At 38.7% G+C, this 26,093-nt stretch overlaps 1 protein-coding gene across 2 annotated transcripts in view; it reads right to left on the reverse strand.

Moving 5' to 3' along the window:
• Positions 1–26,093, reverse strand: part of CCDC88C (coiled-coil domain containing 88C) — a 95,268-nt gene that overhangs the window by 12,792 nt on the left and 56,383 nt on the right. For both annotated transcript variants that reach the window (XM_058840340.1, XM_058840331.1), the window contains exons 11-23: positions 24,487–24,633; positions 21,160–21,304; positions 18,266–18,447; positions 15,089–15,226; positions 12,576–13,646; positions 10,253–10,380; positions 9,200–9,341; positions 8,421–8,609; positions 7,878–8,039; positions 6,487–6,764; positions 2,601–2,744; positions 1,052–1,238; positions 681–826 (exon numbers count right to left, since the gene is read on the reverse strand). In XM_058840340.1, coding sequence (XP_058696323.1) covers positions 681–826; positions 1,052–1,238; positions 2,601–2,744; positions 6,487–6,764; positions 7,878–8,039; positions 8,421–8,609; positions 9,200–9,341; positions 10,253–10,380; positions 12,576–13,646; positions 15,089–15,226; positions 18,266–18,447; positions 21,160–21,304; positions 24,487–24,633 — 3,059 coding nt within the window. The remainder of the gene's footprint in view (positions 1–680; positions 827–1,051; positions 1,239–2,600; positions 2,745–6,486; positions 6,765–7,877; positions 8,040–8,420; positions 8,610–9,199; positions 9,342–10,252; positions 10,381–12,575; positions 13,647–15,088; positions 15,227–18,265; positions 18,448–21,159; positions 21,305–24,486; positions 24,634–26,093) is intronic.

Below are 26,093 nucleotides of genomic sequence, written 5' to 3' on the forward strand. Positions count from 1 at the left end.
TACTGCTATAAAACTCAACTCAGTAACTCCCACACCATCCTGATGTTCTCGAACTAAAATTCTTGGGATTAGGAACATTTTTCTTCCTTCTTTCATACCTATAAGAAATTCACTGCATGAAAACAAGATTCTTTGTAAACTCAGAGTGTCTTTAAATAAGGTAACTCACTTCAGCATGTCAACCTGTGCATGAAGGACACGGCAACATATGTTAATGTCTGTATCCTTAAAAGCAACATATATCTTGAAATACAAATAAAAAACCAAGAAGTATGAATATCTGCTATTCCTCAGGAATGTAAATATAAAATGACTCTCGTAAGACTAAATTTTTGTTGCAACTCAGCTGTTTTCCAAAATCTTCTTCTTTGAGAAGTACCACTGGGTTTAGCATTCCATCTTTTCTAACTGAATTTTCCACATAGCTTCATCTGTATTATTTGAAAAGAGCTGTGCTTGCTCAGGTGTTTCGTGAACAAACCTTTGCAGTAAGGCAACATGGAAACATTTTGTGTTTTCTCCCATTACACTTCTCTCCTACCAAACATCCCCTTTTCCAACAGATATCAAGAAGACATACCATTCCACTGCCTGCTCTTCTAGTCCTGATGATGATTTGTATTCTATATTTGTCTAGATTACTTTTTTAGGTTTCACAATTCAAATCTCTTTTTTCTTACATGTACTGTTTCTGTTCTTCATGATACTGCTCCTTGCTCTCCATGTTCTGCTCCAGTAACATCTGATTCTGCTGGCTCAGCATCTGAATCTGACTCAGGAGATGATGGTTTTCTTCTTCCAGATTTCCCTTTAGACGGGACAGGAGCTATTAAACAAGACAAATTAATCTTTCCTGTGCATCCCTGGAGTGCACCATAATCAAAATAACACAATAGCATGGCAACTTAAGATACTAACTTATTCACTTCAGACTATACGGGGGTGTTGATATAGTTTCACTTTCTATATACAGCATATCGAAAGCTTCACACAATGAATGGCAGCTCCCTAACCCGAAAGCAGCAGTAGCTGGGTATCAACAGCTACTCACCTCACAGTGGTTATCCAGCTTGGTCAGAGAGATATCCATGGATTGGTGCTGTTCTTTCAGCTCATCATACCGAGCTTGCCAACGATTCAACTCCAGCTGAGAGTTGTTCAAGGAAGTTTTCAGCTCTTTAGTGTGTGAATGCAGCCCTTCATACTCTGCTTTTAGTTGGTTGTGCAAGAAATTCACCCTAAACACCAAGAAGACAGCAGGCTTATGAAGGACACTTCACAGAAATGACCTCACATTCAAAGATCACACCATCAGTTTGCAGCTCTCACTAAATCAAATATAGTACCAAAAAGTAACTTACTAAAAGTAACTTACAGAAAGTAAGGACATTTTTATTCTAAGCATTTAATAAAATTTTATTAAGAAGTAGTAGTAACATTTAAAAAAAGTTTCAAATCTACAAAAGAACTGAAAGGAAAATACATGAAAAATAAAACTGCTATTTCTTCAACACATAAGAAACACACCACAAATTTCTGAGGCACAATATATTTAAGAGCATTTGGATACAAAGGCAGCTCTATTTGGCACAAATAAAACTCACATGTTATTTTTTTATCCTGATGCATGAAATATGAGCATTTAAGTGTCCTGAAGTGTGAAACACTGTAGTGCTGTAAGAAGATACTGTGGCATTCTTTTACACTTTTAGGTAAATCTAAAAATGTCTACAAATATTGAAGACATAACATTAAATAACTATAAACAGATTAAGTTCTGTATCTGCTGACAGATAAGCCTGGCTCTCTGCCAGCCCTGCAATCAACATTATGCATTATCCTTGTCTCTAACAAAATGAATTAGGAAAAGCCAACTTGAGAGACTCTGCACTGTTCTAAATTACACTTGTACAATTGTAGCTCAACATAAAATGTAATTTTTAAATATGATACAACCTGACATTGCTTTAACTTGACATGGTCTTGCCCCTTAATTGTAACAAACAGATTATCAAAACACATTTGAAATATGAACAAGGCTACAGGGAGGTTTTTTGGGTGTGGCTCCCAAAAGGGTCTCTGCCATAAGTTAACAACTAGCACTGATCCAGAGTCTCTAAGTTTGCTTTTAATAACAGGAATGACAGTTTTCTCTGGGCAACAGAAAATAAACAATGGTAACTCCTAGAGCTAAAATCATATTGTGTAAAAACCAAAAACCAGTGCTCCTCAAGGGAAAATAAAACAGTATAATTTAGGGGGTTGGGCATTTGTAGACCTGCCTAAAGGCAAGTGCCTGGGAACAATTCATTGCAAAAAATGCTTGTGAACTGAACCAAACACATATGGAAGCTTATTTTGGGAGCTTATTCTGGAAGCAAAGGTCCCAGGTCTGAAGCACCAAATAACAGTATTGGTTGACAATATTAATGAAGCTGACCATCTTTAACAAGTTAAAATTACCAAATTAATGATACCAAAATAGAGAAAAAAGAATAGACACATTATATGAAGGTACTTCAGACATAAAGCAACACATTAATGTTTTGCATAATTGACTTTTAATTGATTTATATAACAATTTAGCAATGGAACCATACCTGTCCAGTTCCTCCCTCAGCTTCTGATTTTCCCCAGTGGTTATTGCATTTGATCTTCTCTCTTGTTGCAAAACTTCTCTCTCAGTTTTTAAAACTAATTCCAACTCTTCCAATTCTGCTTTGTGTTTCGTTAAACTGTTGTATCTGCAAAAAGAGGAATAGCATACCCTATATAACCATAGCTGTTTCTAGATATTTTTTTCCTCTAGTGGCTTCTGTCAAAATCTGTGCCCATACACACCAGCAGAGGCCACTGGAGCCACTGGTGCAGTCAATGTCAAAAGTCATCAGCACATTTTTTGGTCCCTGTAATAAAAGGGTACTGCCCCAAACCATCAGATATATCTGTGTCAATAATGGAGAAATATTCTTCTGAGCAATTTTAAAACAGAATCTAGGTGGAAGATGTAGCATTGCTTAAAAAAGCTAAAGAGAACAAGCATCATCTTACAGTGACTCTCATGCCAGCAGAGATGAATGCAGAGCACAGTTACTCTGCAGTCATGAAAACTTCAAAACAAAACCAAAACCAGCAGACAGTACCAAATACATTGACTCATGCCAACTTATTTTTCTTTCAGGCTACCATTCCATTCACCCCAGGGTCAAATTACAGCCTGTCCCAAATTCCAGTCCATTGAGGGGCCACACAGGAAAGTACCTGTCTCCCATACAAAAGCTGCTTTATGCTATTCATTCCCAGTAAAAGCACTGGAGTTTAATTAACCTTATTTATTTGTTTTCTTGCTCCATTCAGCTCTGGGACATTTCAAATTCAATGTCCATACAATAAATGGAAGAACCTGAAAGCAGAGGAAGGCTTCACATCCAGCTCCAAGAAGTATTTTAGACAGTCTGTGTGCCAATGAAGAGTCTGAGAAGACAAACTCCAGTCAGTCCTTTGGCAGAGATTACCATGGCTGTCTCTGCAGAAATTGCACTGTAAATTCTTTTGCTGTCTCTGTATGATAGGGCTACTCTGTTCATTTTTATCCAAGCCCTCTATGCTTTAAAGAGGGTTCCTTAGAGAGAAGCAGAATACTGGTCCAGTGTTACCAGCCAGGCCCAGCACCACAGGCTGCCACACTGAGCCTGAGGTAAACCACAGCTGCTCCCCTAGCTGTTAGGTGAAAGGTAAGAAAGAGGAGACTATCTGTAAAAATGGAAATGATTGTTCATGTCCGGAGTCCTAATGAAATCCTCAAACAAAAATCTTCTTGTAGTAGAGATTCAGCCTGGAGTCTACAATTTGAGCACAATCTGTGCAACCTGACAAGCTCTACCACAGGGACCAGGTTCCTCTTCCTGTAGGACTATTCAACACTCATGTTCATTTCACTTTTTAAAGCACCAGGCTCTTAGACAGAAGGACTTTAAAAATATTTTCCTTATACATGCATATAGAATCCATTTTGGCTCTGATACAATCCATTTCTAGGATTGAACAAACGTAGTTCCCTTTACTCCTTTTGGCTTTTATACTTTCTGAAGCTTTTTGAGGAGAAATACTATAGGTAGGTATATCTGAGATGACTTTGAAAATACTCAGCTATGATATAAAAGTGTGGCAAAAGGAACCCAGAAAAATAATTACCAGGCAGCGGTAACATAATAATACAACTCCCTGCAATATGTAACCCTACACAGCAGGGATTTTTTTACCAGTGTCTCTGTAGGATTAGACTTCTCCAGACTAAGCCACAAAGGAATGCCTAGGGATCTGTTAATCAACTGTAGCTACAAAGTTACTACCTTCCCTTAGTAACATGCAATATCTAAAGAAATTTTAAAAATACAGAAGAGGCCAGCCTTTCTGCGCTCGGAGTCGGTCAGCCAGACACCTCAAAGTTAAAAAACTGCTATTAAGGTAAATGACCCTAAAATACTAACTTTCCTCTTCTTGCTAAGCCAAACCCACACATCCATGGTTTGCCAGGCTATGACAGACCATTTCACTGCAGTTACACACAACCCATTATTAAATCCCCACTGCAGTGTTAATACTGTGCAGACAGAACCAAAAGAAGTTTAATGAAGTTTGCTCAGGTGCAGAAAATATTCTGTGGTTAGAATGCAGAAGAATGGACTACACAAACCTTTGGGACCTTGGCTGTACATGTTGTTGGACGTGCACAAGCTAATGAAAGTTGCTGTGGATTTTTCTAGAAAAGCTGCAGTCATAGGTTTGTGTGCAGTGCAATCCTGCCTTAAGCAACAGAACTATGATTACAATACTGTTACCTGCTGAAGAAAAACTATCACCTTGGAGCTGTGATATGCAAAACCCATCTCCTAAACACCACACAAGAAAACTTCTTGGCTGCATGGAGCTGCTCTGGGAAAAATTTAGCAGGTGGTGCATTCTAGCTGAATTCAAAAGTGGAATATTTCATCTGAGCAGTTAATTACCTTAATTAAAAAGAAGAGGCGTAAGAAAATTTTTCTTATGCTACTGTTTCTCCCTTCTGCTCTCTCAGCAGCACATGATGGAGGGAGAACAAAACACACACTAAAAAAAAGTAGCTTGTATTTTTTTTTCCTGACAGCCAAATGGAGTCCTTGGACAAATCACCTTGGTAAGTATCTTTTAAGACTGATCTGCACACGTAGACCTGCCAAACTCAACCTGTTTTGAATAGGCCACCATCTGCTCCCCTGCAACACCTCTCACTAGGAGTCAGATCTCAGAGAGTCCAAACTGGTAATGATTACAGTGGTGACCTGAGCACTTATCTCTATAGTTAACCTATTATTTGAAAAACACTTCTTCCTTAGGCTAGAGCTGCTTAGTGTTTGGTACTCATCAAGCAAAAAAAGAACACAGCAAACTGCCTTAACACAGTGCAGTGTAGTAATCTCAAGCAAAGCCTGAATCAATGAGAACCATTAATCAGTCTGAGAAAGACTTGGTAAGCAGGAACAGTGTCTGTGTAATCACTTACAGCTCATTTAGTTGACAGCCAAGCAGCTGTCCTGTCACAGCCCCAGTGGATACTTTAATCACAATAGTTTACTTCTGTACTTTATAAAAATCTACTGCACATTTTCTTTGCCAGCTCCTTAGTCTTTGGAAAAGAAAAGTTTAGCACCAATTTTCAGTCCACTAATCAAAGATCACCACTGAGTTGCTCTGAACCCAACTGATGATATTGCATAGAAGTGAAACCTAAATACAAGTGTTTTGAGGAAAATCACTGAAAAATATAAGAAGTTTGAGAAGTAGGCAGAGCAGCATTTCTGTAGTAGTACATTATGTATATTGTTCAATATATGCACAATTGTCAGGTAATGACACTGACTAAACAATTAACAGTTTACTGATTTCCTAATTCAACTGAACGGCCTGAAGCAAAAGCGTTAATTATGAGAACTACAAGAAAATTAACAATACATCATTATCTCATAGTTAGGTCAATATAGCTTCCTTCAGAGAGCCTCCTTTGACATGACACAGATACCACAAGGTTCAATGGTTGAAATTTTTTAAGATACACACTACTCACATATAGGTGACTTGCAGACTTTATGGTTAGGAGACTCCACACAGTAGAACTGGAGAACGTTTTTAAGGCTGTATGCTAATATAGCACAAGTCCTTAAATGCAGTAGAAGCATTTAAGCTACTTCTGACAAAGTATCCCTGAGATCCAAGCCCATGTTTGCTGAATATCTCCAACCTCACCTCTGTTCTGCCACCTTTAGAGATCTAAAATCTAGAGCTTTGCAAATATTTTCATCTAATGTCCTAATGACAACAGGAATGACGAGGCACTTTTTCAGGGCAATAATTTTGTAATTTCTATCTGTAATTGGAAACAACATTTAAGGCTAAAATTGTAACATATGCAGATTCTGGCTACAATATACCTTTGAGCAGTGAGCATACCTCTCACGCAGACCTTTGTGCTCCAGATCCAGGGTTTTGTGTAATGTTTTCAGGCAGCTGTGCTGATTTATTAGCCTTTCATACTCCACAGACTGCCGTTCATGCAGTGAAGTAAGGTGTTCATGGTCCTGAAGCAATGAGTCATACTCAGCTTTCAGCTGCTCCTTCTGTTTCAGTAGATTTTCATTCTCACTCTCCTTGGCTGTCTGCTGATTTTGGAGTAAAGCATTCTGGGCTGTCAGCGAAGCACTCTGGGAGCTGAGAGTTGAATTTTCTACCTAAAGTTCCACATGTAAAAAGTAAGTGTTACTTATTCATATCTACTGGTATATACAACGAACATTTTGTAGCAGCTTACATCCATATAAAGCTAGTCATGAATGCCTCCATTGCCTTGTTGACTTAAGACACCTGTGTACAATTTGGAATCATTTTGGAATTACTGCTGGTGGTATGCACCACATAAAGCTATGCTATCAGTAGTATGAAAATTTTCACAATAAGCTCCAAAGTGAAAAAACACTGCTCTACCAGAAGCTCTTGAGCCCAAAGACCAAGATGATCTGGAATACTCTTGACTCAACTGCACCTCTGACAATCATCAAATTGACCTTTTATCAAAGGTCAAAAGTTATCCCATATTTGTATACAAGTGATGATACTCAAGTTCACCCAATCTCAAAAACATTAACTGCACCACTGTGTGTGTGAGCAGTACAGGTCTGGTTTCAGTAGAGAGATGGTGCACTGATTTTAAATGTTGCTAATATAAGTCAATTATGGATAGGAAATAATTAATGAGAACAAAAAAACCCCATCTCTGAATATGTAAGAGACAAAGCTTGAAAAGTGAAAGTCACACAAGAAAAATAAAGCTAATCCAATGTTGTTCTTTAAAACTGGTCTCTTTAAAAAAAATAAGCTTATTTTAAGAAAGTCAAGTAATTTTTAAGAGTATCTTTTCCACTGGCAATTTTGACATTTTGTCTGGAATGTCGAAAACTATGATTGGAACTCTTTGCTACAATGGGGAGCATGACTTGTGTCCTTTTTCTATTTCTGCTGAGCTCTTTCACAGGCATAGCATTAACACAAAAAAGCAAACAGCAAACCTTTTTTATTTCACAAGTGTCACTTCTGGAATAACACATCTGGATTTTGCTGTATTAGTTTTAATTAGTTCTCTCTAAATAACCACCTTCTTGCTGAAGGCAGATACCAGACAATTTCACTTCAATTCAGACCTCAAACTAAGCTCCACCTCCTGGGCCTCATCTTTCCATCGTTACATCAGCCTACCAACACAAACATTTCATTATTAGCTGCCATCTTCTCCACACTACTATAATCAAATCCAACCTCCTGGCACAGAGGCAAAAGGATGTCCTGACCTGGAGTTTGGCTGTCTGTGTCTGCAGGGCAGTGTTATGCTCCTGAAGGAAGATATTTTGCTTTTGTAGTGTCAGGATCTGATTGTTGAATGAGACATTCTGTGTTTCCAAATGCTTTAGCTGTTCCTTAAGCAGCTGCTTCTCAGTATGCAGAGCTGCATTCTGAAAGAGATATGGCATTGAAGGGGTGACAGGAAGAACAGAAACAGCTGTCCTGATCATCTGGAGTACTATCAAAGATGACAACCAATTAGTGATGATCATTCTGCAACAAAGGCATAAAAAAACCCTCTTCCAAACATTAAATAAAGGTAGGAGAGATGTTACACACATTAATCTCTACAAAGATGCAACAAGATGGACACAAGACACATGAAGCACTTAAGTCCCATGCAGTCCCAAGAGACACCCAAGGAATCTGGTAGACTTGGGTGCACCAGAAAACCTCCCAGATTACTTTAAGCTCAAAAATCCAGTTTCCACTAACCAACTCAAGAGCACAAGAGAAGCCTATGAGCTAAGAGGAAATAGGAGAAGTCTTACATTCCTTTCCAGTTCAATGGCCCTGTCCTTCAGTTTAAGCAGCTCTGTGGTAGCATCTTGGTGCCCTTTTTCCAATTTCTCATTCATTTGCTGGTTGGGAATGAGCTTCTCTGCTGAATTCTTCAGTGACTTCTGAGCATACTGCCCATCCTGCTGGGTCTGCTGAAGTGCATCAAAGTCCTTCTTCACCTACACAGTCAACAAGCAACAACCTTCAACACTGAAGGAACTGGAATAATGCATTAATAATGGTGGGATGTGTCACTCCTCTCTTGCACTGTACAGACTTTAAGAGAGGCAACAACCATTACACTACATCACAGTAATGACACAGGTGGAAGAATCCACTTCTCTTGGCCTCCAGTCAGGTGCCTTTAGACTCCAGCTCACTGACACCTAACTAACAGGCTGTTCTTAGGTGTGATGTTTCAACTGCAGTCTTCCTCAGCCTATGTTTCCACTAAACAAAGCAGAAAAATATAGCCATGCCAACAAAAAAAAAAGGGAAAACAGATCTAAAAAGAGCAATTATCCAAGAAAACCCCTCCTGATGTGCCCCAGCCCAAAATTTTTTTATTAATTTTGTGTCAATATATAGAAAGGGACAAAAAAAGGCAGTCCAGTGAAAAAAAGGTTCTTGGAAAGGATGTGTATAGGGAAGGGCAGAGAGAACCTGTTCTTAAAAAAAAATAAAAAAATCAAACCTCAAACCAAAAAAATCCCAAATGTGAATGTGCAGAACTGCAATGTGAAAAATTAAAATTCACTTAAGCTCTTACCATATTTAGATCATTCTGTAACTGCTGGTTCAAGTTCAGGAAGTCTTTCACTTGAGCTTCCAGCACTGCAATCTTCTCCTCTTTCACAGCTAGAGCTGATTTTAGTGCTGATTCAGTTTTGCTTTCTAGAACCTTGTATTTTCTGAAAAATATGATAATAGCTTTCCAATGTCTGCCACTAGGATAAGAACTACCATCTAAATAGCAGACTTCACCTTCACCCGTTCCCAATCTCTGGGAATTTAACACCACATGTTAAATTATACATGCTTGCTTCTTCAGGAAAATGATTTCTTCTACTGCTGCAGATTGCTACTGATATATTATAGCTGGGGAATTCACTTATGAAAAAGCCAATCATTTTTAATAGAGGTTAACACCAGCACAGTTCTACAGAAATACCAAAGAGTTCCATAACTTGAAAGAAAATAAGTTTCTCTCTTTTTCCCATAATTACACTACAGAAAACTCTTCTTATGGCTCTTTTGTACATTCTTGACAGGGAGGAACATGCACAGTTTAAAGACTCCTACAAGATGGGTATGTTTCTCTAAGTAGGTCTTACCAAGGAGCCAATATACAGACAGGTTGTTGGGATTTTCTGTGTTCATTACTACAGGACTTACACAGGAATTCCTTGCCATATATTTTAGATATATTTTAGGCAACATCTGTGTTTATATTAACAGGTATCTGGATCAGCAATTACATGAAGTAATGACAGACACTGTTTAATAGACATATTTTCACTTGTTAAAGAGAACATGGAGGGAAATACACACTGAAATAGATACCCAGCTACTCTGCTGGGGAGTACAGAGGAACTGTAGTAACACTGCTAGCATGGACAGAGAAAGTGGCCTTTCTTCCATCCACCCAAAAAATGTTTTGCAAAACTTACAGTATGCTGCCAAGCTTACCTCAGAAAAATGTGGTTTATGTCTAAAACTGTTAAGGGTAATGGCAAGGAGGCAGATGAGAACCCAAAAGAAAGGCAAAGGGCTTCAGTTAGGGTGAGTCAAAAGAATGACTAGAAGAGCCAAGTTTTCTTACGTGTCATCATTGCCATTATCATCCTCCAGCAGCAGCTCTTTGTTCAATCCCATCTTCTCCAGCTCCTGGCTCAGTTTGTCCAGCTCACTAGACAACTTTTGACTCTTCAGCTTCTCCAGGACCAAATCCTGAAACAGCATTAACATGATTAGTTGCCTTGCAAAGGGTGGTAATTATCCATCACTATACATTTTTTTGTCAGAGTACTGAAAAATTCATTGGATAAAATCCTAGCTTCAACTAGGTCAGCTAAAATTTTTCATCAGTGACAGCCGAGTGCAGAATTAAACTGATTGGTTTTATTTATAGGTCACTTGAAATAAATCTGCAGAATGCTTCTTTTGGCCTTTGTCTCACTCTCTGTACTGAACTACTTCTGCCAACACTGGCTTTGTGCCTGCCTGCCAAAGGAGGGAATGTGTGGGCCAGGAGACACCACCCGATTTCTGTGCCACAGAGATGTGTGCAGGGCAGGGGACACCAGCAGAGGGAGTTCCCACCTCTCAGCTAGGACAAAGAGCCCTGCCAGCACTGGTACACACAGAGGAGCATCAGGACTTCAGTATGGAAGTCAACTGAGGTATAATGGCTATGATGTTATTACCAAGGGACTTGGTAACAGGGTCAATAGTGAATAATGCACTGAGTTTCTGACATATGGTAAATTACAGCCCAAAATTTCAAAAGTGTAACTACATTGTAGCATAAGAGACAGGACAGCTCCGGATGCAAGAGCTTGATCACTTATTCTGGTATCTACTGATGTAGCCTGGTTTCATTTAGGTTTCTTTGGGAAGAAACTAAAGCAGAACCCAGCAATGAAGTTATACAAGAAGACTTGGCAGCATTGTACCAGAAGGTATATTGGGACAATGCTTTGCTGTTATGCCAGTAAAGTAGTTTGTATGAAAATGGCCTGGAGAAACATAGTGCCAGCCTGTATTTCTAAAAAGGACAAATTATTTTTGGTGCACAGCTAGATGTGAAGATCCCTACCATTCAAAATTCTCTGAAATACAAATGAATCATAGAGATCTACATTTCTTGTATTTCTACTAAAAGTTTTCTTAAACAACACATGAAGAACAAAAAAGCTACTGAAGAACTTCAACAATTATTCTGAATATCAAGCAGAAGCAAGAATAAAATTTTATAAAAATACTTTGTTAAACTGTAGGTATTCAATAGTTCTCTAACATCACAAATTTAGCCAAGAATTCATTTGCATGGCAAGGTAAAAAGCATATGTTTAAGGCCAGTGCCAGTCAAACGTTCTGTAAAGAGGTGCCTTTAACATCCATGAACTTCCTATGCAGGATCTATAGAAAGCAACTAAGGAAAAGAAGATGGGCTACTGTATGGGTCTGCACCACTGGAAATCCACAAAAGTCTGAGAATAGAAAGATTATAAAGGAGCCTTCTCAGAAATTATATTGTTTTATTAATTTTTAAGGAAAGTTGGATAGGAAATAACTTGGAACTATGTCAAGTGTTTCTGGCAGACTTTATTTCTCCTCCTCAAAATTACACTAATGCTTCAAAAACAGAAATAAAACTAAACCTTGAAGTAAAATGATTGCTGACTGTATTAACTTTGCTAAACTTATCTATTTCACTGAGGTACTGCAGCACAATCCTTTTTCCTTTTCATGCTCCTGTACAGGAAATCCTGTCTCTAGCAGGACAACAGCAGCTGGGACAGGCAATGAGAGCAAGTTGCAATAATCTGGATCTGCTCATAGGCCACTTACAGGAGTGTCGGATTCCAGCACACACATCCTCAGATTGCCAATGTCCTAATGCTCACTGCAGGGAGAGCTCACTGCTGCTTGGCATGTTCTCATGCAGCAGGGAAGCATTGGGGAAAGATGCTGTAAGGTAGCTGTAAAGCAACATCTTGGTGCAGCTGCTTTAGGTTGGTCATTTGGCATGGTTTTGTCTCTTTCAGAACAGGGATGTCAATGTGTCCTCAGCAAGTGTTAGAAATTCCTAGACCTGAGAGTCTATCTCCCCTCCTGGAGCTCGGTCACAGACAAAGTGTCAAAGTCTTTGGTTAACAGGCACCACATAAGAGCTGTTTTAAAATGTTATTCTACATGAAAAAAAAGACATTATTTTGAGACTCTATTGTGGATACAGTGTGGAATACGGCAAAACTGCACCAAGTGCAGTTCTTGGCATGTTCCACTTTCCAAGGCAACACTTTCCAGGGAATGTTGTTAAGGCTGTGAAAATCTCCTGTGGGCCAGATATATCCCTTTAGTAATTCACTGAGCTGAAAAAAATATAGCAGCATACAACCCAGGAGAATTATTTTGCTTACCTCTCTCAGTGTAGCTAGTGTTCTCTTATCAATTGTAACTTGCTTTAGGAGGTCTTTATTGTCCTTTTCAAACTCCTTCAGTTTACTAGATGAATCTCTGAATCGAGCAATTTCCTTTTCTAGTGTCTTGTTTTCCTTCTCAACAATTGCCAGCTTTACTGTACTGTCATCCAAAATAGCATCTTTCAGCTCCACTTGCTGCCAAAGCCGTTTTGTTTCCTTCTCTAGCATTTTTTTGTCTTTTTCTAGCTGAGACATTCCTTGTTCTAGGGCTTTGTTTTCCTTTTCTAACCTCTCTAGCTGTTTGGCAGAAACCTTTAGCTCTTCAAGGTTCCTCAGAAGGACCTGATTTTCACTCTCCATTCCCTGAACTTCTTTTTCTAATTCCTGGATTTTTTTACTGCTGTTCTCCACAATTTGCTGAAGTCTCTGGTTTTCAGAACTGATACTCTGATAGCTTAGCTCCAACCTCTCTGATTTCTTGTTCATTGCTTTTAACATTTCCACATTTTTTCTTAAGTCCTCCTTCTCCCTCTCCAAATCTTTATTTTCTGCTTCTATTTGTGCCATTTTTGTGCTGGTAAATCTCATGGTCTCTACTACTCTTCTAAGCTCCAAATTTTCTTCATCCAATTGCTTGTTGTCCCTTTCCAGGTCACCAAGCCGGATGGAAATATTTTGTAATGTGTCCAAGGACTTTCTTAGTTTCCTATTTTCCACTTCCAGATTGCCATTCTCTTGCTCAAGAACTTCCACTTTTTCTGTCACTATTTTCATCACTGCTGCCTTTTTTGTGAGCTGTTCATTCTCCCTCTCCAGCCGGTGGAGCTCTTTTTCCATTTCTTCTACTCTCTCCACTTTTTCTCTAACCTGGTCAAAATCCTTTTGCAATTGTTTCTTCTCAAATTCCAGCTTGCTCAGTTTGCTGCTCGTCTCAGTTACTGTTTCATGAAGGATTTTATTCTCTTTCTCAATATCTTTCACTCTTGCCTCGCTGCTCACTTGCGATCTTTGTCTCAGAGATAAGACAACTTGATTAAGGTGATCATTTTCTTGTTTAAGGTCCTTTATCTACATAAACAGTTGTGCAAATGTTATTAATTTACCTTACAAGTGTAGTACAAATTAGTACTAAAGCAGAGAGATGATTGTTAACAAAATCATATCCATTTAATCCAAGAAAAAATTCTCAGCAAGTTACTGACTACAACCAAGAACCCAAACTATTGGAAAAAAGTTTTTACCTCTGGTAACTCATGATTTTAATGAATTAAAAACTGTGCTACATTCCTGCTACCATCCAAGAAGGCTGGGGCAGAAGGAGAAAGCAGACAGAAGACCTTCAGAGAACATCTTAGAGAAGATGCTTTGTTATGAATAATTTTTAATAGAGGGTATCTTTCTATCTAGGTTTACCTTCATCTTTGGAACCTGAAGACTGAAATTATCTCTGGTAAGGTGCCAGGAACCTCAGAATACTTGAAAATGTAGAGCAGTTACAGATGTCATTAAAGACACTTCCTGTAAGGACAGTACACTCACCCCACTGGTCAAATTTCAGCTCATGCAATTGTAATTTAGACTGCAATTAGCATTTGATTCTTATACCAGACAACATCCACACAAATCAAAAGGGACTATACCTGAAAAGAATCACAAACTGCTCTTTTTTAACATCTGGAAATATTTCTGTTTTTACTTCCTGCCCTGCCTTCAAACCATGTATTAATTCCTACCACAAAGATTCTGTATTTGCTCTAACTAAAATGTAAGACTTTGTTGGTAAAGTACAGTTTCCCAGGGAGAAGTCTGGGTAAAAATCCTATTAGATGAAAAGAACTACACAAATAAGACATTTTGGTATTTAATTTTCACCTCACAAAAGCTTAGAGTAAATTTTAATGCAGGCTGAGAATATTCAGACCGGTCTCTAATGATCTATGTCCGTATTTTTTTTAATTTGTCAAATTAGTATAGATTATACTTGCACAAAACCTGTAAGAAGAGTTTTCAGGCATTGCACATGAACTGCAGTACAGTGATAAAAGCTGAAGGGCAATTAAAATGTCAATCCAGAAGGCATAAGTACTTTCTCAGCATCTCTTTTAAATACAGCAAAAAGGCTGGGTGGCTAAAGAACCTCAAACAAACCAGTCACACCATAGAGGTGGTGGAAGACCAATCTCCAGCAACAAAATAGGGATTTATTTACACATCCTAAAACCAGTTGGTATTCCATTTAGTAAGGTCCAAGGGCTTTTTTTGCTCAAGGGGGAATGTCTGTTCATATAATAGCCTGAAGATTCCCCTATGGTAACAAGAGCAGGAATCAGCAAAACATGCTGGGCTTTTACACTTGAAGAAGCTTTTAACCTAGATTTGAACAAGTTCAACCTGCACTTAATAGCTCTCAAATTGCTTTGTCTCCCTGAGAGAACCAGATGCTCTAAATGGCATCACTGAATTACCATTACTGAGCACATGTTGTCATATTACATTTGAGAAGTTCACACCTGTCTGTCTTTGTCGGCTTTTAGAGTCTCCATGACAACCTGTAGCTGCTCTTTATCTTTTATCAGCTCCTCACTCAAGGTTTCCAAATCTTGATTGCTTTGCTTCTCTTTTTCAATTTGATTTTGCAACTTCTCAATCTGTGTGAAGAGAACACACCAAAACACATCAACCACAGCTAGACAAAAGGACTGTTTGCACTTTAAGTCATTTTGAAGACCAGAGAGAAATGAGATGGGGACTATGACTGAAAGATTAAATCCCTCTCTCCTGCAGTTACCAGTCTCAGAGGAGGAAATGGACTTCTTGTTTTTCTCACAGTGCTAAGACTCTTCCTTCATGCCTTTTAAGATCAGAGCATGTAAGGCACAGCAGTAAGAAACATTTAGTTCACTGACTGCTGAATGCCCTGTTATGCTCCTGTCCACAGTGATTAAGTTTCTGGTGCTCCCCTTCCTAAGGAACTTGCCTCCTCCTCCTAGCCTCTCCATCACTTACGGTCTTACTCTACCAGTGAATGCAGACAAAGTTATTAAGACACTTCAGTGAGCAACAACACTAAAAAAGACCAAAACATCAACCTAAAATAGGAACAGAGGAAAAACACTAAAGCACTGGAGTGATCAAGTTTATGCTCCCACTCCTTGTGTTCTTCTCCCCAGCAGGTGACAATACAGCATTTGAAAGATGTGTGACTAAGACTCCAGTCCTACAAGAAGCAAAGTTTTCTTATTTATTCATTTTGAAAGTTGTACTTGTAATGCATGAAGAATAGAAAAGCTGTAGCTCTTCAGTACTTAGAACCAAGAGGTTCTGGGAACTATACTCCCCAAGTCAGGAAATAATTACTTTTTAAGCTTGCAAAGTACTGTGAGCAGCTACAGCTCTGCACAAGTATCAGCTCATTTTTGTTTCATTATTATCAAGTCTGCCAACAGTGAAAATGTCAATGAAAGGGGTATTAAACCTAATTCTTACAAGTGGGAAATAGCTGGAGGCTGGGCTCTGCCTATGTCAACATGCCCCTCATTACAGGAAGTGTTTAAACAGGCAGGGGCTGCCCAGATTGGAGATAAGGAGGGCTCAGCAGTCAGAAATGTAACCAAGTGGAGTGGAGGTTCATTGGTCTCAAAGGAGCTGTTCAGAGAAAGCTGCAACAAACTCAGTAGCTCAGCTGATCTTCATCTGCATTTCCCAGAAAACTGGAGGCAAGAAAGACAGTACTGTTTACAGCTCTTTTCAGTAAGTCAGAAAGGCAGAGACAACAGACAGGCTTGGACTGCTACTACTTGAGTGTGCCTGAAAAGAGGATTTTTACTACTAGCTCCTCTGAAAACCTTGTAAGGAAGGAAAAAAAAAATATGTACACAACTTTTCCTTTATAACATCTCTTGAACTACCTGAATAATCCTGTCTCGGCTACATGATCCCATCAAGCACTGGATCAAGCAGATTAACAAGCATATTCAAACAACAATTTTTGAAAGTGTCAGTGGATGAAATCTCAGCTCAGTTAAATGACTTTAAGGAGACAATATTTTATTATGAATATCTCAGGAAAGTTACCCAAAAGAAGCCCAAAGATACAAAACATTTGAGAAAAATACTTCTTTATCTCTTGTCCTCTGACTTACATGTGCTTGACTTGAACACTCCTCCAGAGCTCTTGCACTCTTCCCTGCCCACTGTAGTAAACATTTTGCAACAAATCAGAGACTTTGCCTATTATTTCCCCTGGCACACTTTGCTGTATTCTAATTGAGGGGAATCACAACTGTTGGCACCAGTACAGTGCCTTAACAGGAGGTGCCCACAGGAATCTGCCTGGGGCAAAGCCAGAGGTTGACCACAGTTGTTCAAGTGACTTAAATTGCTGTACACCACAGGTATCTGCTGAGTGCTTTCTATGCCTCCATCTCCAATTTTAGGCATGTAAATTAGAGCTGGATTGAAAGACTTATACACAACAGGTCATAAATAGAAGTGGAAGGAATATTAGAGTGAACTAAATCTTTGCAGTTCTCCTTGTTCACAAAAGAAGGAAAAGAAGCAGAACTGATCTCGACTTAGCAAATTCATCTCTCCAGGAGATGGAATGATCCAGTGCTAGATACTGCTCTCCCTGGTAGACAAATGGGCTTGTTATAATCTAGGAATCCACAAGCAGCATTTCATATCTAGGTGCTTTCTCCTCTTGTCCTTTAAGGGGTTCAGATAGTTCACAGGCAAGCCAAACAGAACTGAAATAATTTCTGATGGCATCAATGTCTCACACAGGTTACAGCAGTAACAGGAAAAGGAGATATGAGCCTTGTATTCTGGATAGTTTATGAATAGAAGGAATGTGAAAATATCCAACATGAAAATACTTCAGAATAGGAAGCGTCCTTTTTTTCCCAGCAGCACTTGGATCAATTCATCAGAACTGAGGATTCAAGTAACTAGTCAGACAAAAATAAGGCTGGTAGTTGGAGGTGAACTGAGCAGTGTGTTTCACAAGGACAAGCACTGAGCTGGCATTTCAGCTAAACGAAATCCCAGTTAATAACAGAGTACAACACACATGTACATGTAAGTATATTTATAAAGTGATGACCTACATGTTTGTTACAAAGACTGAAAGAACTGATACCTTTGCAGAGAGAGAGAGAAACACACTAGAGAATTTATAACAGACAAGAAGAAAAAAAAAAAAAAAAAGAAAAATCAGGTCCAGGGCTCTGGACAGCAAGAAAGACATTCAGAAAATACTAACCTGAATTCACCTGTGTAATTTGACTTACATGTAAAAATTATTAAACTTTCAAAAAACAAAAATAGTTCAACGTGACTTTTCCCAGTAGTGACTGTTGTGAGACAACGAAAAGGGACACAATCAACAGTACAATCTGACAGGGGCAAACAGGCACTGAAAACTAGTTTTTATTTAACTGGAACAGTCACTTTTTCTTATAATGATGCACACAAGCAGGCAGTGAAGTAGAAGGCATTAAATAAAATTCTTAGAATTTAACTGCTTTAGAATGCAATTAAATACACAGGGCCAAAATCATGGTCAATCTTATGGGGATCACGGGTGAACTCCCTGAAAACTCTCATCATTCAGGAATGCTGAGCAGCCCTTTGTGCACTGTGTTTAAAAAAACTAAGAGCTCCATTTGTCCCTGTGAGCAAATTACCTTTTTGCTAAGCTGCTGATTTTCCTTTTCCAGTTCCACAAACTTCAGGCTGCTCTCTCTGGAGGTCAAGGAGGCATCTCTCAGCTCTTGGATTGTGTTCTGCAGGCTCTGATTATCCTTCTCTAGCTTCAGTATTCGACTTGAAGCACATTCATTCAACTCAAACACAAAGGACTTTCTGGCTGTTGAAACATGAGAAGCAGAAGGTGGCATTAATCAACTCACAAACATAGATCCACTTGGATGAAGACTATTGCTGTCAGTCTTACAATTTCAGCTGGACTGCTGGTAATTTTTTTTTTTTTTTTTTTTGCTGTCAGTCTTACAATTTCAGCTGGACTGCTGTTTTTAACCAAGTAAATACTTGGTTAAAAACAGAACCCATTTTCACATATTGATACCTTTAATAAATAGAGTACTATCTGAACAGCCAGCCATCTCAAAAGTTGCTGACTTTCTTAACTCTTCTTAAATTTAGTCATGCTGGGAGCACGTCTACTGTTAATAACAATATATATATTGATACCATCTCATACTTTCATCATAGGAAAGAAATTAAGGCAGAAAGTAAACCCCTGCTAAGTGTTTGCTAAAACAGCAAGGTAGTGCACTTCCAAGAGCTAGTGAAAACTCAGGTATTGAATCACATTTAGTCATAGAAAAAATTCTTAAAAAAAGATCATTCCAGTGCTTATCTTTGCAGCTTCTTCATCAAGAGTATGCTGAATCACAGAGAATAATTTACTACTAGGCACAGGACACCCATCAGAATGCTGATCTGAGAAGTGTCTGAAGTTAAAATCTCAGAACTAATAAAATTTATTGAAGTTTTACAACAGAGATGTTATTTTACTCAATGCTTGTAGATCAAAAGTGTCACTACCTCTCAGCCTCAAAATCCATCACCCAAGTCTCACTGCTCTATTGATCTCTCTGCCCAGAATTTGGATAATTGCAAGAGCAACCTTCTTGTTCACATGAAATAATTGCTACCCATCACCTCAAAACCACATTTCGTATGAAATTGACTTTAACATTGTGTTTAAATCTAAGAAAATTAATAACTGTTTCTAAATAAACACTACAGGAAACTGAGTATTTTAAGCTGGCAACTTTCCGAGATTGGAAAAACCCTGTTTGCCTCTTTTATGGGGCATCACCTGGAGGGCTTTGGTCAAGTGAAGACTCAAATAGTTAACATTAACTAAACTACTCCAGTTGAGTTCCGTTCTGAAGTGGAGTCCCCCGAAATTAATTTTAAAAATAAGCATGGGGACAAGTATTTTTAACAAAATATATCAAACTAGCTGGTTAAATCTTCTCTCTGCCACCCTTGCAGACTCAACTTGATATCCAGGAACAAGAGATTTTCCAAAAGAGTTTTGCAGTCTGACTCTATTTGTACAAACAAGCTGCATTCAGAACAGCAACATGGATTGAAATAAAACTTCTTACAGAGAAGTACTGTAAAATCAGAACAGCATGCCCATGAAATAAAAGTCCAAAGTTAAATCACCTTAAAAAAAAAAAAATTCCAGCCTCCTTTACTATTTTTTTTCCTACTGAATAGAAGTTTATGGACAATCTCAGTTCCTCACTCTTTTTCTTTGGTTAATAAAAGAATTCCTGAAGTTCCAGTGCTAAAATTCTAAACATCAGTGCAATGATAAATCACTCAAGCAAATTTTGACAGTTATGTTTGATAGAAATTAGTAAATAAAAGGTAACTAGCATTCTTCCTTCTATTACATGAACAGTGAAAGCAGATCAGGAAGGAACAAAACTTGGTATTTTAAACAGGACATAACATTTAGGTATTTTTATATTTTTCTGAAATACTCTTGATCAAAATTTCTAAGTTTTGAGAGAACTGTGTTTTCTCCCCACTAACACAACGAGCAATATCCTTGGTAACACAGACGGAATAACAGAGCGACATTCATTTCTCAGGCTAACACAACCTGCTTTGCAAGATTGCTTTTTTAAAAGTAACAATTAACTAGCTATTAATCTTAGTGAAGAGAACTTGGATCCTAGACAGCAAGAAGATTTCAGAATTGGTGTCAGCCATACATACAGCTGTTTAAAAAAGCAAAGCTATTCTAGACACTTTCACTGAAAACATCTGCTTACTCTAATTTATTCTTTTGTCTTCAAGTTCAATACTGTTCCTGGTACACAAAGCCAAACATTCAAGTCTTAGCAAAATAAGGTGAATACTCAATAAAAGCTGCATGTTAAATTAGAGGAAATAGCTTATATTTCCCAAGTTCCACTTAGGATAGTTATTTAGGCTGGTATGATAGACAGAATAAATGTTAAACACAGAAACTAATGCTAAGACCTGTCCAGTGAAGAAAGAATTAGTTATGTTTGTGATAGTTATGGAAATCAAATCAACCACTCAAAGAAAAAAAAAATCAGCCAGTTATTTTAACTGCACACATTTTTCAGTATCTAGTAAAAATAAATGACTTCAGCATGCATTACTTCCTGGGACTTAAAGACCAGCTAATTGTCTGTATTAACTGTACTAAAGAATACTAAAGATCACCGACTCCACCCAACCATTCAGTCAGAAATATTCAATGTGACATTTCTGCTGTGTAATTTACAAAGCCTTTTTTTTTCTTAAATTTTTATTAAAGTGTAATACTTAAAAGTCACTCTCTCAGTGATGAACAAAACAAAAGCAAAACATTTTGATGCTTCAAAAGAAAGTGAAAGAAAGAGGAATATATTTTAGAAGTTCAAGAAAATCAAGGTCAAAGTCAAGTGGCTGAATGAGGAAAGCTTTCCAATCTCGGATTCAGCTTCTGTTCCCATCTCAGTCAACCAATCTGTTTATTCTGAAACAGACCACAAACACCACAGCTACCCCAGCTGGTACTCACTATCTGCAAGATCAGTGCTTTTAGACAGTTGTTCTAGTTCCCAGCCTAGGTGTGCAGACTCGTTCATGCTCTGTTTCTGTGCAATCTCCAAGACCATGTTCTCCTCCAGCAGCTCTTCAATTCTCTTCTTGTCTGTGTCCCGGTCCTGTGCAAGACACATGTGAATGAAAGCGTGTTCAGCTCATTTGTAAGATTCTAGGCTGAGCTGCTACAAGCACAATGTATGTTCAAGGTAGAAGAATCTCCTTAAGCACTGCAGTTTTATGGTGAAATACATCTTCAGCATTAAATTTTTGCTGTGGGCTACCTATATAAACCACAGAAAGCAAAGCCCAGCTGGCACTGTTTAGCCCCAGCTCTGGTCCATGATACACTTGGAGAGAGGGGGATGGCAGTGAGAACTCACTGGATGATGACAGGGCCACTACAAGCCTGGACTAGTATGACAGACTGGCTTCAAGATGTCTCCAGAGCTAAGCTGTTCAAAAACATGTAGCATCATGCTCTGACACACTGGAAATTCTTCAGATAGAACCTTGAATTCTGCAGAGCTTCAACTCATCACATTGAACTTTGATGTGTATGTGCAGTCATATGGATCAGCAAGCAACACCTGCCTTGAAAATCGAATTCTGACTCCTGAAAACAGATCTGGAGAATGAATCTATTGCTGCTTCTTGTGACTATTTGAACCACTTTGATTTTGTGGGAGCTGAAACGCTGCCTCAGTGGTCCTCAACTTTTCATAACCCAGAAATTCATCAAGTCACTCAGAAAAGCATGCAAAATCTCCAGCAACTTTGGAAAACCTGAACATGACATGACCTTTATAATATCCTGAATCATAAAATCATAAAATGGTTTGGGATGGGACACTAAAGAATATGCAGTTCTTGCCACGGGAAGGGACACTTCTCACTAGACCACATTGCTCCTTTAAAGCCCTGTCCAACCTGGCCTTGAACACTTTTCAGGATGAGGCACCCACAACTTCTGTGGGAAAGCTCTTTCAGTGCATAAACACCTCACAGTAAAGAATTTCTTCTTCCTACTATGTAATCTAAACCTACTCTCTTTTAGTTTGAAGCCATTCCTCCTTGTCCTATCACCACATGCCCTTGTAAAAAGTCTCCCACCATCTTTCTTTTAGGCTCCCAGGTACTGCAAGGCAGCAATTAGGTCACCCTGGAGACCCCTCTTCCCTGGGCTGGAAATTCCCAATTCTCTCAGCCTTTGCTCATAGGAGAGGTGCCCCATCCCTCTGATCACTGTGGAGACATCCCCTGGACTCACTCCAAGAGGTCAATGTCCTTCCTGTGCTAAGGGCCTCTGAGCTGGATACAGCACTGCAGGTGGGGTCTCACCAGAGCAGAGCAGAGGCGCAGAATCCCTTCCCTCCCCTGCTGCCCACGCTGCTTTGGATGCAGCCCAGGACACATTTGGCTCTCTGGGCTGTGAGTGCACATTGCTGGGTCATGTCCAACCTCTCATCCACCAGCACCCCAAAGTCCTTCTCAGCAGGGCTGCTCTGATCTGTTCATCCCCAGCCTGTGTTGATACCGGGGGTTGCCCTGACCCAGGTGCAGCCCCTTGCACTTGTTCAACCACATGAGATTCCCATGACCCCACTGCTCAAGTTTTTCCTGGTCCCTCTGGATGGCCATCTCATCCTTCAGGTGTGTCCACCACACCACTCTGCTTGGTGTCACCTGCAAATCCAGGTACAGCGCACTTGATCCCTTTGACAATGTCATAAATAAAGATATTAAGTAACACTGGGCCCAGTATGGATCCCTGAGGGACACTCCTTGTCACTGACATAGGTTGAGATGTCATCCCATACAACATCTTCCACATTTTTATTTTCAACAGAACCTGCTGAAAACCCTGAATAGATAAACCCACAAGAATTCTGTTGTAGTTGATAGCTTGAAATGTATTTTTCTCATCTTATAGTTGTGATTTCCCCCCCCCCCCCCCCCCCCCAGCTTCTCTTTCTCCTAATTGTTTACCTGGCGTCAAGTTACCATGGTTACTGAAGTTTCTCTCCTCAGCCCCATGGCGAGAGGCCGGATAGAGTAAAGAGAAGACCGTGCTGGCATTTCCAGCTGCTTGAAGTTTCTTTAGCCCAGGAAAGCACGGGGTTGGGAGAAGAGAGACCCTTCTTTCCAACACGGAAGTTTCTAACTTTGTTTTTCCTGTCCCAGAATGCCTCTGAGCTATGGAAGCTGAGAGGGCATGCTTACCTTCCCTTTCTTTCCCCCCTGTGTTGCCAGGAAACCAAGCCCCCCCCCTCTCTCCCCCTCTGCCCCTCTGTGGAGAATACTCCTACACCTTTGTGGGCATTTGAAGAAGTTGGTGTCTGTTATTTCTTATCTTGGTGTGTGTAACCTTGATTTGTAGAAAGTTTGTAAGATGTATTAACTGAGAAAAATAATTGGTTCTTTCTCTGATGTTCCCACCCTCCGAAAAACCCTGTTAAAAGAAACCCCCCAGACCCCAAATCCTTTGTCTCTCGTCCTTTGGATTCCCCTTCACAGAAATAAACTGTGGAATGCAAACCAGAGAGAGAGTCCCCCCCTGATTTCTTTACTCGCTCTATAGACTTGAATTCTTGAAGAAAATCAGTGAACCCCACAAACATATGCTGGCTCGAAACTCGAGTGAAGAGAAACCTCATCACTGAGCTAGCCGGGCCACTCGAGAAGATCGAGTCAGAATTCAAATTTTGTTGGAATATGTTATGTAAAATACAAGAGACAAAAGAGTATTTATTATTTCTAGTGGGTTTATGAAGTCAAATGTTGCTTTTTGTTTGTAGACAATAGTGTCCCACTTACTACCTTTTTTTTTATTTATGAAGCAATAAACCATATCTCTGATTTCAAAATCAAGAAATTTTAGAATTTTGTGTCTTTCACGGTGGTAATTGATTCTTAAAGACTCTGTAATTGCTGAAGATTTTGTTTCCAACAAGAAAGACTATTTACTAGAGTAGATTTAATTTCCTATATCTAGGAGATTTCTATTTGAACAGATTTTAGTATCTCTATTAACAAAATGAATGAAAACAATCTGTATTTTAAAATTGTGATATACCTTCTGCATAAAATAAAACTCAAGTCTTGTACAAAGAAGCATTGGCAATATTTACACTGTTAACATTACACTATCTCAAGAATTCATGTACAGCAAGTTCAATCTAAAAACTTCTTCAAAAGCACTATTGATTTGCCTGTCTCCACCAATTTCTGGGACTTGATTTTGTAATCTAAGGATAAAAACAAAAGTTTAAAAAATTAGCATAATAAAAAAGAAAGTGCATACCAGCTCCACATCATGAAGTTTGGATTTCAATTGCAAGTTTTCCTTCTCTAATTCATGCAGCTTATCACCACGAGCTCTTGCCATGGTTAGCTGTTCTTCTAGCATGGCCTTTGTTTCAATCAGTACAATGTTGTCCTCTCTTAATTCCTAGGAAAAAAAAGTAACAGTGTTAATTTCTTATTGACTTTTCGTAGACCAAGTGATTTTCATAAAGTGACACTACAAAAAACAAGAAGGAAATCTAACATGTTTGTTACATAGAAAGACTTTTACTTAATATTTTAATGATGCTATGTTTTATTATCTTTGAATTATTATGCAAGTAAATATAATATTTCTTAGGGTTTTTTCCCTGAATTTTACAAGTTTAACAGAAATTCTTTTGCTTTATACAAGGCTAAATCAAGAGATACATACAGAAGACCAACTGTTCAATTCCAATTCCTTTGCCAATTCATCATAGTCCCTTTTTTTCCCAGCTCCAAAACAGATTATTTACTTTCAAGGGATGGGGAATAGTATCAATACAGTCAAGATCCACATTCCTTTTTCAGTACACTCGTGCAAATGTCTGTTTAATAAAGTTTCTCTCTCTCTCATGAACAGAATTTTAATTCACTTGAACAATAGAAGTTGTTTTCTACTTATCACCTAACACTCCTGCCAATTCCCCACTAAACACATGAGCATGAACTGCACAAGCCACGTCGCTTACTCATTAGAGCTTTTGGATCTGGTTTTACTGAGTAGAAGTTTAATTTATTACTTTGCTGTAGCCACAGCATTAGAAACAGGTTAATTATACTGCACTGCAACTGTTCCTTGCAAATAACAAATTAAACTCTCTGCATTCAAGTATCTTATTCTGGAAACATGAAATATCCAAAGCACGAAATCTGGCCATGAAATGTTGGTCATGTTATAAACACATTCATCAAATATGTCTCAGTTTAAGCCATAATACCTCACTGCTAGCTTTTACTTTTGTTGATTGTCAGATAAATCTTGAGTCCAAGGCAAATGTTCTATGGCAGGAATGCATCAGCATTTCAAAGATTAAATGGACACAGTAAGGAATTTTCCCCAGATGAGCTACAATTGGACAAGAAGCAGATTGATTCTCTACAGAAATTTTGTCGTTCTCTGATTTCCTCCCTTCTCTCCCCATCCATTTTGCTCTTCCAATTAAATATGCAAAACCAGAAAAATGTGCAAACACGACAAAATACTTGACAATTTTATTCCTGGATAATTGATTTCAAATGTGATGTCTCTGCTGACACAGTGTTCATGTCTGGTCTCTCAGGCCACAAACATCCAAACCAAGGAGATTCCTAAAAGATCACCAGGCATGAGCAAATCACTCTCATAGCTTAATCAGCAACTGGCTTCTCATTTTTTGGGGTGGAATCAGCCATAAGAAGCCTTATTTGGCTCACTTATTTAAAAAACAAACAATAAAGAGAAAAAGGACAAAGAAAAAGAAAAACAAGGAAGATAGATGTAAAGAATGAGTTAAGACTGTCTGATGATAGCCACTCCCCCCCTCGCCTTTTGATACTACAGGGGGTCATCATTTAAAAGCCTTTCATAATCATAATTTATTG

Source organism: Poecile atricapillus, chromosome 1 (genome assembly GCF_030490865.1).
Source record: "Poecile atricapillus isolate bPoeAtr1 chromosome 1, bPoeAtr1.hap1, whole genome shotgun sequence".
Taxonomy (NCBI): Eukaryota; Metazoa; Chordata; class Aves; order Passeriformes; family Paridae; genus Poecile; species Poecile atricapillus.